Source organism: Salvelinus fontinalis, chromosome 21, assembly GCF_029448725.1.
Source record: "Salvelinus fontinalis isolate EN_2023a chromosome 21, ASM2944872v1, whole genome shotgun sequence".
Lineage (NCBI taxonomy): Eukaryota > Metazoa > Chordata > Actinopteri > Salmoniformes > Salmonidae > Salvelinus > Salvelinus fontinalis.
Window position 1 is genome coordinate 47,893,165 of NC_074685.1, and position 13,465 is coordinate 47,906,629.

At 46.2% G+C, this 13,465-nt stretch overlaps 1 protein-coding gene across 2 annotated transcripts in view; it reads left to right on the top strand.

Moving 5' to 3' along the window:
* The first annotated feature begins 147 nt into the window (after positions 1-147).
* Positions 148-13,465, top strand: part of LOC129819047 (fibrillin-2-like) — a 241,054-nt gene continuing 227,736 nt past the window's right edge. For both annotated transcript variants that reach the window (XM_055875554.1, XM_055875555.1), the window contains exons 1-4: positions 148-1,414; positions 2,351-2,433; positions 7,631-7,729; positions 8,048-8,143. In XM_055875554.1, the coding sequence (XP_055731529.1) occupies positions 1,230-1,414; positions 2,351-2,433; positions 7,631-7,729; positions 8,048-8,143 (463 nt within the window). In that variant the 5' untranslated portion in view covers positions 148-1,229. The remainder of the gene's footprint in view (positions 1,415-2,350; positions 2,434-7,630; positions 7,730-8,047; positions 8,144-13,465) is intronic.

Sequence of the window (13,465 nt, forward strand, 5' to 3'; positions counted from 1 at the left end):
TTATATGCAAAGTATTTATTTCTAAAGTAATATACTTTCCTAAATGTAATTGTGCACTGCGACCACAAGGTGGCACTAAAATACCCTATTTTCTACCTGTGTAGTATTTGTAAACAGATTACTGAACGTCACTTCCGTACACTGACACCGAGTCGCCATACTGACAACCATATCACTAATTTGTGTTAAATATAGCCAGAGAGGATGTAAGATAAAACATTAAACATGTCCAAACAAATAGCGGAGTCATTAATTAACATGTCTTCCGGATTGCCACACAGGAAATACCGAGATATAGCGGTACTTTAATTTCAGATGCCGGGGGGGACCAAACAACCTGCATGAGAGATGAGGAAATTACAGATGACACTACAGAAGAGCATGTGAAGAGCTGCTCATTAAAAATACTGTGTAGCGCAAGACTATCTATTTGTCCAATAACATTATGTTTAAATGCATATAACTGAGAATACTGTATGTTTACGTTGTAATTAATTAACTTCCTTTAAACCAATTACATTTACAACTCATTATTTATAAAAAAGTGGGCTAAATTGTAATGTCAAACCGTTATTATTCATGCTGCAAATAAAACACATGATCAATCTCCTTGGATAGTGACTTTAATTAGAGATTGTCTTTAGTAGCCAACGAATAGCAGGCCATTACAACCCAGAAACAAATCAGTGAAAATGTTTTCTCTCTCTTTTTTTAGATATTGTTTTCATATTAAAACACTAATTTCTGCATATCAATAACTTTATTTGTAATGGTGTCTTCTCTTCACATGTTCTGTCAACTTGTGTATGTTGAATGCAACAGCTTGTAGCTGTCAACTGAAGAAAAGCATGTCAACAGTCGTTCGGCACGTGAAGTGTGTTCTCAAGAGACCGCTGAAATCAGTCACAAGAGGGTCTGTCTCTTGGGCTATAGAGACAGTGGTGTATGTCAATACACCTCAGTTGAAATCTGTGTCTGCTTCTCAGTCAGACCTCTGTGTCGTTCCCGCTGTGACATTACAGGACCGTCTTTGAAACTCGAGAGGCAACACGACATTTTTCGTTCTAAACTTTTTATTTTTTCTGTTACGCTTTATTTTAACTTCATGTATTTGGTAGGTATAGGTGATAGTGGAAAATGCGCTCCGTGTAGCCATTCTTGAGATTCATTCCATCGGATTAAATAACAACACATTTACATTGGAAAATTAGACAAAAAGTTTGTTTAGGATGTGGACCAAGAGGATTCTTTCGTGCTTGGTTGGACTGGTGGCGTTGACGGGTTTTCTAGTGGTAAAAGTAACAGGACAAGACCCTCCAACGCTCGGGGGGAAAACGCTTCTCAAGGTGGATGGAGATCAGACGGCTGCCTCAAATCGAGTCAGGAGAAGAGGAAAGCAGGAATCCTTACGAGGGTAAGAATAACAGAATTTGAAGTTGAAATAAAATATGATTCCTCTATACCGAACCTGCTCACCTCAAAGTAACGTTTGTTGACAATACAAACAAATAAATGATTTAATTAGCAGTATAGATTGTTTATTGATGTCATGAACTGAAGGTAGAAATCCTACCCACCAAAAAAAAAGCCATACCAATTTCAAATGTCATGACATTGTCAAAATACCAATGTCACACAAACGCAACACGAGTAGAATTTAATGTTAAGCATTCGTCTTTTCATAAAGACGATTGAATTTAGCGATTGAATTTAAAATAGAATTCTGAAATATCACTGTTGGTGGAGAAAATGAGTGTTGAGGCGTACGGGCCGAGCTCGCAGACTCTCACGTTCCTGGACACTGAGGAAGCGGAGTTGCTTGGAGCAGATACCCAGGGTTCGGAGTATGAGTTCACGGATTTTACCCTGCCGAGCCAGACTCAAACAGGCCAAACGCAGAGTCAGTTGGAAAATCAGGTGAATGGGCCTGATGGAGTTCTGCAGAATGGGGATGACCCTGTTGTGAAAGCAAGTCAACTTCTTGCAGAGTTGAACTTTGAAGAAGACGAGGAAGACAGCTATTATATAAATATAAATATTTATATTTAATAAAAATAAATATGCAATATGAGTATGCAATAAATATGCAATATGAGTGGGAATAATTGAAGAAATCAATTAATAAAATGTATGTATCTCTTGACATCGACATATCTTTTTATTCTAAGTAGAGAAGATGAGTTGTGTCGCTCTGTGACCACCATTTATTCTCAACGATCACCCCATGCATTTCAAATTAAAACGCTTGTGTGAAATAGATTCCTAACTAACCATTGTTCATTTCCGCAGTTCCTAATCAAGTATGATTATTTACAGCAATGTGTGGTTGTTTCTAACTCCTTCCCTACAGGCCCAATGTGTGTGGATCACGTTTCCACTCCTACTGTTGTCCAGGCTGGAAAACCTTGCCCGGGGGCAACCAGTGTATCGTGCGTAAGTAGTACAGCAGATGTTGACGATAATAAAGTATCTCTGTATTGAGTTGGTCTCTCGGAAATATGTTTTTTGTTGCATAGGGCTCGGTTGACCATTGACCAATAGGATGTGCTAATTCACATGTCTCACATAACTGTGAAGTAGTGCTTCTGGGTTATTGCATGTGTCTTACACACAATCATTTACAAATTCATAACAAAAGCCAAAGAGCTAATGCATTGAATGATTTCAGAATATTGATTCTACGTTTAGGAAAAAGCTCTCTATGGAAAGAAGACTTCTCCCATGTAATACATGTTCCCGATGTTAGGCCTGCATGTTTCTTTAAATACCAATCCTTTAAGTATTGGTGTGTCATTATGCCCTAAAGCCATGCTTTGCACCTGTAAAGATACCAAATAATTGTTGGATAATAAACCATTTTCACTGTACTTATACGTAACATGAAATGAGAGCAGAAACATCTCTAACAACAGCCAGTAAACTCCTCATCATATTAGTCACATAGTGCACCTTATTAGCATATCCCTTCCCTGGGACTTCCTCCAGCTCCTCCTGGGGGCTCGGCTTGGCCCCCCTTCCCTGGGACTTCCTCCAGCTCCTCCTGGGGCTGGTGCTCGGCTTGGCCCCCCTTCCCTGGGACTTCCTCCAGCTCCTCCTGGGGCTGGTGCTCGGCTTGGTCCCCCTTCCCTGGGACTTCCTCCAGCTCCTCCTGGGGCTGGTGCTCGGCTTGGTCCCCCTTCACTGGGACTTCCTCCAGCTCCTCCTGGGGCTGGTGCTCGGCTTGGCCCCCCTTCCCTGGGACTTCCTCCAGCTCCTCCTGGGGCTGGTGCTCGGCTTGGCCCCACTTCCCTAGGACTTCCTCCAGCTCCTCCTGGGGCTGGTGCTCGGCTTGGCCCCCCTTCCCTAGGACTTCCTCCAGCTCCTCCTGGGGTTGGTGCTCGGCTTGGCCCCCCTTCCCTGGGACTTCCTCCAGCTCCTCCTGGGGCTGGTGCTCGGCTTGGCCCCCCTTCCCTAGGACTTCCTCCAGCTCCTCCTGGGGTTGGTGCTCGGCTTGGCCCCCCTTCCCTGGGACTTCCTCCAGCTCTTCCTGGGGCTGATGCTCGGCTTGGCCCCCCTTCCCTGGGACTTCCTCCAGCTCTTCCTGGGGCTGATGCTCGGCTTGGCCCCCCTTCCCTGGGACTTCCTCCAGCTCCTCCTGGGGGCTCGGCTTGGCCCCCCTTCCCTGGGACTTCCTCCAGCTCTTCCTGGGGCTGATGCTCGGCTTGGCCCCCTTTCCCTGGGACTTCCTCCAGCTCCTCCTGGGGCTGATGCTCGGCTTGGCCCCCCTTCCCTAGGACTTCCTCCAGCTCTTCCTGGGGCTGATGCTCGGCTTGGCCCCCCTTCCCTGGGACTTCCTCCAGCTCCTCCTGGGGCTGATGCTCGGCTTGGCCCCCCTTCCCTGGGACTTCCTCCAGCTCCTCCTGGGGCTGGTGCTCGGCTTGGCCCCCCTTCCCTGGGACTTCCTCCAGCTCCTCCTGGGGCTGGTGGGGCTGGTGCTCGGCTTGGCCCCCCTTCCCTAGGACTTCCTCCAGCTCCTCCTGGGGCTGGTGGGGTTGGTGCTCGGCTTGGTCCCCCTTCCCTGGGACTTCCTCCAGCTCCTCCTGGGGCTGGTGCTCGGCTTGGCCCCCCTTCCCTGGGACTTCCTCCAGCTCCTCCTGGGGCTGGTGGGGCTGGTGCTCGGCTTGGCCCCCCTTCCCTAGGACTTCCTCCAGCTCCTCCTGGGGCTGGTGGGGTTGGTGCTCGGCTTGGTCCCCCTTCCCTGGGACTTCCTCCAGCTCCTCCTGGGGCTGGTGCTCGGCTTGGCCCCCCTTCCCTGGGACTTCCTCCAGCTCCTCCTGGGGCTGGTGGGGCTGGTGCTCGGCTTGGCCCCCCTTCCCTAGGACTTCCTCCAGCTCCTCCTGGGGCTGGTGGGGTTGGTGCTCGGCTTGGTCCCCCTTCCCTGGGACTTCCTCCAGCTCCTCCTGGGGTTGGTGCTCGGCTTGGTCCCCCTTCCCTGGGACTTCCTCCAGCTCCTCCTGGGGCTGGTGCTCGGCTTGGCCCCCCTTCCCTGGGACCTCCTCCAGCTCCTCCTGGGGCTGGTGCTCGGCTTGGCCCCCCTTCCCTGGGACTTCCTCCAGCTCCTCCTGGGGGCTCGGCTTGGCCCCCCTTCCCTGGGACTTCCTCCAGCTCCTCCTGGGGCTGATGCTCGGCTTGGCCCCCCTTCCCTGGGACTTCCTCCAGCTCCTCCTGGGGCTGGTGCTCAGCTTGGCCTCCCTTCTCTGGGACTTCCTCCAGCTCCTCCTGGGGGCTCGGCTTGGCCCCCCTTCCCTGGGACTTCCTCCAGCTCCTCCTGGAGGCTCAGCTTGGCCCGGTAACTTGGTCGGTCACAACAGCAAGAGCAAGGTGTTAGATATGCCCAGAACTATCCTGTAGTGTCCAGGGGGTCATGCCCAGAGTTCTCCTGTAGTGTCCAGGGCGTCATGCCCAGAGTTCTCCTGTAGTGTCCAGGGGGTCATGCCCAGAGTTCTCCTGTAGTGTCCAGGGCGTCATGCCCAGAGTTCTCCTGTAGTGTCCAGGGCGTCATGCCCAGAGTTCTCCTGTAGTGTCCAGGGGGTCATGCCCAGAGTTCTCCTGTAGTGTCCAGGGGGTCATGCCCAGAGTTCTCCTGTGGTGTCCAGGGCGTCATGCCCAAAACTCTCCTGTGGTGTCCAGGGGGTCATGCCCAGAGTTCTCCTGTAGTGTCCAGGGCGTCATGCCCAGAGTTCTCCTGTAGTGTCCAGGGCGTCATGCCCAGAGTTCTCCTGTGGTGTCCAGGGGGTCATGCCCAGAGTTCTCCTGTGGTGTCGAGGGGGTCATGCCCAGAGTTCTCCTGTGGTGTCCAGGGCGTCATGCCCAGAGTTCTCCTGTGGTGTCCAGGGCGTCATGTTGGAGTCAGTAGAGTGGACCTCCTGACTCCTGAAGGGCTGTTGACTCTGGAGAGGGGCCAGAGGGAAGTATCAGAGTTCAGGCTCTCCCATTATTGACATATCAATATTAGATCTCAGCTTCAATTATTTTGCATGCTAGTTGCGTTCCTAATATTGAGTTGCTGATCCTGTTGGATCGGAGGGTGAGGGCTAGGGCCATTCCCCCCCAGAAATGTCCGGGAACTTGCAGGTGCCTTGGTGGAAGAGTGGGGTAACATCTCACAGCAAGAACTGGCAAATCTGGTGCAGTCCATGAGGAGGAGATGCACAGCAGTACTTAATGCAGCTGGTGGCCACACCAGATACTGACTGTTACTTCTGACTCCCCCTTAGTTCAGGGACACATTATTCCATTTCTGTTAGTCACATGTCTGTGGAACTTGTTCAGTTTATGTCTCAGTTGTTGAATCTTGTTATGTTCATACAAATATTTACACATGTTAAGTTTGCTGAAAATAAACACAGTTGACAGTGAGAGGACGTTTCTTTTTTTGCTGAGTTTAGATACACTTAGGAAACTGTTGAGCGTGAAAAACTCAGCAGTGTTGCCGTTCTTGACACAAACTGTTGCACCTGGCACCTACTACCATACACTGTTAAAAGGCACTTAAATCTTTTGTCTTGCCCATTCACCCTCTGAATGGCACACATACACAATCCATGTCTCAATTGTCAAAAAATTTAAAAATCCTTCTTTAACCTGTCTCCTCCCCTTCTGATTGCTTGAAGTGGATTTAACAAGTGACATCAGTAAGGGATCATAGCTTTCACCTGGATTCACCTGGTCAGTCTATGTCATGGAAAGAGCAGGTGTTCTTAATGTTTTGTATACTCAGTGTATATTCTACTTAAATTTCTTGGGCACACATAGATAGCATAGGTATTATTATTCAATGCTATCGGGGTTAAACAGGATTCTCAAAATCAGACACACAAGTTGTTTTCTTGTGACCCTCAGAGGATTCTTTACGATTACTATTGGATATTACAGTTTGAGTTACCACCTAAACCTAAACTTGCACAACAATGTTACTATAGACCAGTGCCAGTCGGTGCTAATAAGATTAGGGAGTACAGTCAGTAAGAAGTTTAGCACTTACACAGACAGGTCTTGTGGCATTAAATTAGTCAAACCAAAAGCTTACCTTGACCTGGAAGAGTTCCAGTGTTGTGTTGGATAGTCATAGACAGCTAGCTAACATAGCATCCCTCTGTTTGAGCAGGGTGTTTGAGTAGGTTAATAAACTAGCTAGCTGCATTTGCTAGCTAAGTAAGTGAAACTGAAACTGAAAATGAAAAAAATGACTCCCTTTCTCTCTTGCTTCTCCTTCATTTTGGAAGAAATTAATTTGTTCAACTATTGTCTTTCTCTCTCTTTGAGTCAACTACACAACACATTTTATGCACTGCAGTGCAGTGCTAGCTAGCTGTAGCTTATGCTTTCAGTACTAGATTAATCTTCTGATCCTTTGATTGGGTGGACAAGGTGTCAGTTCAAGCTGCAAGAGCTCTGATAGGTTGGAGGACATCCTCCGGAAGTTGTCATAATTACTGTGTAAGTCTATGGAAAGGGGTGAGAACCATGAGCCTCCTAGGTTTTCTATTGAAGTCAATGTACCCAGAGGAGGACGGAAGCTAGTTGTCCTCCGGCTACACCATGGTGCTACCCTACAGAGTGCTGTTGAGGCTACTGTAGACCTTCATTGCAAAACAGTGTGTTTTTAATCTATTATTTGGTGACGTGAATATATTTAGTATAGTTTTTGTCTAAAAAGGATAACTTTTTAAACGTTTCACTATTTTTTATTTTTAATGAAATTCACTGATGAGGATGGTCCTCCCCTTCCTCCGCTGCGGAGCCTCCACTGCTATAGACCACCTAAACCTAAACTGTCACAATTCCAATAATGGGTGTAATAACTGTAATGCTAGGAAATATATTAACGAGCCCCTGACACGATTTTGCGTTACTAAGACATCGGGTTTTGTGTGGGTTGTAACTTCCACATTCCTGTTTTCTTATTGTACTGCACTGCTTGCAGGGTCGATGTGATACTTCTGAAATCTTTGTTTGCACTGTATTTAGCGAAGGCTAGGACAAGCTCTTAGTCTGGCCCATGTCTGGCCCATGTACTGTAGTAGTTCTCAAATAGGGTCTGACGGACATTGTTCATTTACTCTACACTCTTGTGTCCTCATCCCCACAGCCATATGCCGGAACAGCTGTGGAGATGGATTTTGCTCACGGCCCAACATGTGCACATGTCCCAGTGGCCAAATTGCACCAACCTGTGGGACAAAGTCCAGTAAGTGTTCCCCCATGCTACATGTTGCCTTCTTTTTATGGTTCCTCTCCAATATAAAACCACAAATGCTTTATGAGAGTGTTTTGTATATGTTTAGTTTTTTTCACCTACGATATACTGTCTGCCAATGGTTTTACTAGTATTTTGGACATTTGAATTTCACCCAAACAAAAAAGAGCAAATAAACCCGTATTTTAACTGCTCTATATAAACATCCTGTTTATTTCGTACAACCCTCCTCTGCTCGCTCACTTCACATGAAAGTTGTGAATGGGATGTTGACCAATATGCCGTGGTCCTGTCCTGTTGCTCCTCTAGCCCAGCAGTGTAACATCAGGTGTATGAACGGTGGTCTCTGTGCTGAGGACCACTGTCAGTGTCAGAAGGGCTTCTCAGGCTCCTACTGTGGACAACGTGAGTATACATTATGGTGTAAATGCAGCCCGTTTACACAACGTAGTATATACAGTAAGCACCAGTTGTGCTAAATTAGCATTGCAAGTGTTCATTGGCGTTTAGGCTACTTGCATTAATTCACCAATGTGTGTATATATATATATATATATATATATATATATATATATATACATATATATATATTGTATTTTACCCCCTTTTTCTCCCCAATTTCGATCTTGTCTCATTGCTTCAAGTCCCCAACGGGCTCTGGAGGCGAAGGTCGAGTCATGTGTCCTCCGAAACATGACCCATCCAAACCGCTCCTCTGAATCCAGCTGCACCAATTATGTCAGAGGAAACACTGTTCAACTGACGACTGAGGTCAGCCTGCAGGCGCCCGGCCCACCACAAGGAGTCGCTAGAGCGCGAGGAGCCAAGTAAAGCCCCACCGGCCAAACCCTCCGCCAACCCGGACGACGCTGGGCCAATTGTGCGCCGCCCTATAGGACTCCCAATCACAGCCGGTTGTGACACAGTCTGGGATCAAACCCGGGTCTGTAGGGACCCCTCAAGCACTGCGATGCAATGCCTTAGACCGCTGCGCCATTCGGAAGGCTCACCAACATTTTTTACCATTAACTTAGTCTTTGTCGCCTATAGTCCCTGTATAGACTCCATGGGACATCTAAGGGCTTCCCCCAAGTTCATCACTGTATAGACTGTAGCCCATGTGACAAACCGCAGCAAAAACAGTTGGCATAGATACATTAATAGATGTATTTTTACATATATACTATTACTATCAAACAATGGCATGGTTATGGAGGACAATACATTTCGTAAGGACTTCACATTAACATGTCCCTCCAGATCCCCAAAACCTCCTAATAACCACGGTATATGGTTAGTACATGTGAGTTTAATCCTCGACAAGCCATGGGCCAATGCCTTCATGTATAGTTCAGATCCAGGATGTATAGTTCAGATCCAGGATGTATATTTCAGCTCAAGGATATATAGTTCAGATCCAGGATATATAGTTCAGATCCAGGATATATAGTTCAGATCCAGGATATATAGTTCAGATCCAGGATGTATAGTTCAGATCCAGGATGTATAGTTCAGCTCCAGGATGTATATTTCAGCTCAAGGATATATAGTTCAGATCCAGGATATATAGTTCAGATCCAGGATATATAGTTCAGATCCAGGATATATAGTTCAGATCCAGGATGTATAGTTCAGATCCAGGATGTATAGTTCAGATCCAGGATGTATAGTTCAGATCCAGGATGTATAGTTCAGATCCAGGATGTATAGTTCAGATCCAGGATGTATAGTTCAGATCCAGGATGTATAGTTCAGATCCAGGATATATAGTTCAGATCCAGGATATATAGTTCAGATCCAGGATATATAGTTCAGATCCAGGATATATAGTTCAGATCCAGGATGTATAGTTCAGATCCAGGATGTATAGTTCAGATCCAGGATGTATAGTTCAGATCCAGGATGTATAGTTCAGATCCAGGATGTATAGTTCAGATCCAGGATGTATAGTTCAGATCCAGGATATATAGTTCAGATCCAGGATATATAGTTCAGATCCAGGATATATAGTTCAGATCCAGGATGTATAGTTCAGATCCAGGATGTATAGTTCAGATCCAGGATGTATAGTTCAGATCCAGGATATATAGGTCAGATTCAGGATATATAGGTCAGATTCAGGATGTATAGTTCAGATCCAGGATGTATAGTTCAGATCCAGGATGTATAGTTCAGATCCAGGATGTATAGTTCAGATCCAGGATGTATAGTTCAGCTCCAGGATGTATATTTCAGCTCAAGGATATATAGTTCAGATCCAGGATATATAGTTCAGATCCAGGATATATAGTTCAGATCCAGGATGTATAGTTCAGATCCAGGATGTATAGTTCAGATCCAGGATATATAGTTCAGATCCAGGATGTATAGTTCAGATCCAGGATGTATAGTTCAGATCCAGGATGGATTGACACTGAAAGGGCCTGAAAGGTTCTTGTCCTGCCATGAAGCAGGGCCCCGTAACCGGGACGTAACCGGGGCATTAAGCCGCCATTAGGTCTCCAGTCCCTCGCAGGGTGAACAGAGGGTTAGAGGGCCAACATGGCTTACATTTGACCCCGAAGCATCTGTCGTCACCTGGAAGGCTTATCCAGCAAATTCTGGGCTTGCTCGAGTGGATGTGTAAATCCCAGAATAGGTAGCAGCATGATGGAGGAGAGGAGGGATAGTGGGATAGAGGGAGATAGAAAGAGAGAGGTAAGGATAGAGGGAGATAGAAAGAGAGAGGTAAGGATACAGGGATAGAGGTAGGTAGAAAGAGAGAGGTAAGGATACAGGGAGATAGAAAGAGAGAGGTAAGCGATAGAGGGATGGAGGGATAGAGGGAGATAGAAAGAGAGAGGTAAGGATACAGGGATAGATGTAGGTAGAAAGAGAGAGGTAGGGGATGGAGGGATGGAGGGTTAGAGGTAGGTAGAAAGAGGGAGGTAGGGGATAGAGGGATAGATGTAGGTAGAAAGATAGAGGTAAGGGATAGAGGGATGGAGGGTTAGAGGTAGGTAGAAAGAGAGAGGTAAGGGATAGAGGGATGGAGGGATAGATGTAGGTAGAAAGAGAGAGGTAAGGGATAGAGGGATGGAGTGATAGAGGTAGGTAGAAAGAGAGAGGTAAGGGATAGAGGGATGGAGTGATAGAGGTAGGTAGAAAGAGAGGGGTAGGGGATAGAGGGATGGAGGAATAGAGGTAGGTAGAAAGAGAGAGGTAAGGGATAGAGGGATGGAGGGATAGAGGTAGGTAGAAAGAGAGAGGTAAGGGATAGAGGGATGGAGGGATAGATGTAGGTAGAAAGAGAGAGGTAAGGGATAAAGGGATGGAGGGATAGAGGTAGGTAGAAAGAGAGAGGTAAGGGATAGAGGTAGATAGAAAGAGAGAGGTAAGGATAGAGTGATAGAGGTAGGTAGAAAGAGAGAGGTAGGGGATAGAGGGATGGAGGAATAGAGGTAGGTAGAAAGAGAGAGGTAAGGGATAGAGGTAGATAGAAAGAGAGAGGTAAGGGATAGAGGTAGATAGAAAGAGAGAGGTAAGGATAGAGTGATAGAGGTAGGTAGAAAGAGAGAGGTAGGGGATAGAGGGATGGAGGGTTAGAGGTAGATAGAAAGAGAGAGGTAAGGATAGAGTGATAGATGTAGGTAGAAAGAGAGAGGTAGGGGATAGAGGGATGGAGGAATAGAGGTAGGTAGAAAGAGGGAGGTAAGGGATAGAGGGAGATAGAAAGAGAGAGGTAGGGGATAGAGGGAGATAGAAAGAGAGAGGTAAGGATACAGGGATAGATGTAGGTAGAAAGATAGAGGTAAGGGATAGAGGGATGGAGGGTTAGAGGTAGGTAGAAAGAGAGAGGTAAGGGATAGAGGGATGGAGGGATAGAGGTAGGTAGAAAGAGAGAGGTAGGGGATAGAGGGATAGATGTAGGTAGAAAGAGAGAGGTAGGGGATAGAGGTAGATAGAAAGAGAGAGGTGAGGTAGAGAGAGGCAGAGAGAGGTAGAGAGAGGGATAGAGGTATAGAAGTAGATAGAGGTAAGGTATAGAGGGAGAGAGGTAGATAGAGGTAAGGTATGGGGGGATAGAGGTATAGAGAGGTAGATAGAGGTAGATAGAGGTAAGGTATAGAGGGATAGAGGTAGATAGAGGTAAGGTATAGAGGTAGAGAGAGGTAAGGTATAGAGGCATAGAGGTAGAGATAGGTAGAGAGAGGGATAGAGGTAAGGTATAGAGGGATAGAGGTAGAGAGAGGTAGATAGAGGTAAGGTATAGAGGTAGAGAGAGGTAAGGTATAGAGGGATAGAGGTAGAGTGAGGTAGATAGAGGTAAGGTATAGAGGCATAGAGGTAGAGAGAGGTAGAGAGGTAGAGAGAGGGATAGAGGTAGAGCGAGGTAGATAGAGGTAAGGTATAGAGGTAGATAGTAGTAGATAGAGGTAAGGTATAGAGGGATAGAGGTAGAGAGAGGAAGAGAGAGGTACGGTATAGAGGTAGAGAGAGGTAAGGTATAGAGGGATAGAGGTAGAGAGAGGTAGATAGAGGTAAGATATAGATGTACATTGTTACAACACTGTATATATTTAATATGACACTTGTAATGTCTTTATTGTTTTGAAACTTCTGTATGTGTAATGTTTACTGTTAATTCGTTTTGTTTGTTTCACTTTTGTGTATTGTCTACCTCACTTGCTTTGGCAATGTTAACACATGTTTCCCATGCCAATAAAGCCCCTTGAATTGAATTGAATATAGAGATAGATAGATAGAGGTAAGGTATAGAGATAGATAGAGGTAGAGAGAGGTAGATAGAGGTAAGGGATAGAGGTAGATAGAGGTAAGGTATAGAGGTAGATAGAGGTAGAGAGAGGTAAGGTATAGAGATAGATAAAGGTAGAGAGAGGTAAGGGATAGAGGTGTAGAGGTAGATAGAGGTAAGGTATAGAGGTGTAGAGGTAGATAGAGGTAAGGTATAGAGGGATAGAGGTAGAGAGACGTAGATAGAGGTAAGGTATAGAGGGATAGAGGTATAGAGTGGTAGATAGAGGTAGAGAGAGGTAAGGGATAGAGGTATAGAGAGGGAGATAGAGGTAGATAGAGGTAAGGGATAGAGGTAGAGAGAGGTAGATAGAGGTAAGGGATAGAGGTAGATAGTAGTAGATAGGACTTGGTAGAGGGTTGCATGTTGACCTAGCCTAGCTCTGCTGGGAGACTGTTAGAAAGTCTTGAGGGGGTGGGGGGAGAAAACTCTCAGAATGTGCGGGCTAATGTTTGACTTTCGTCTTCAAAACGGAGGCCCCCTTGGTACCGCACACAGTGAGTTTGGGTAGATGGGTGGGGGGGGGGGGGTCGTTGCCTGGTTTCTGTTAAAACAACTCACACAGTCGTGGCGTAAACGAAGGAAGCAGAGGAAGTACGTCGCAAGCAGTTTGACAGCTTGAAGTCCTCTCCCTACACCTTGGCTGGCTCAAGTCTTCTTGCTTAAGTCTTCTGGCTAACCCGAGATTTGGATATTTTTGGAAATTCCATTGAATCTAATGAGGATTCTAGCCTCTACTCTGATTAGCCTTCACTGGCAATAGACAATTAGGAAGACACACCTCCCCCAAAACCCCATTGCTCAAAGTGCCAACATAAATAACCTGGCATCTGTTTCAAAGGGAAAATAGAGAGACAATTGGAAACCAGGGGAATTTGACCCACTTCTGTAATCATGGCTTGACAAAGACCATGGAAAAATAAGGCCCTCAG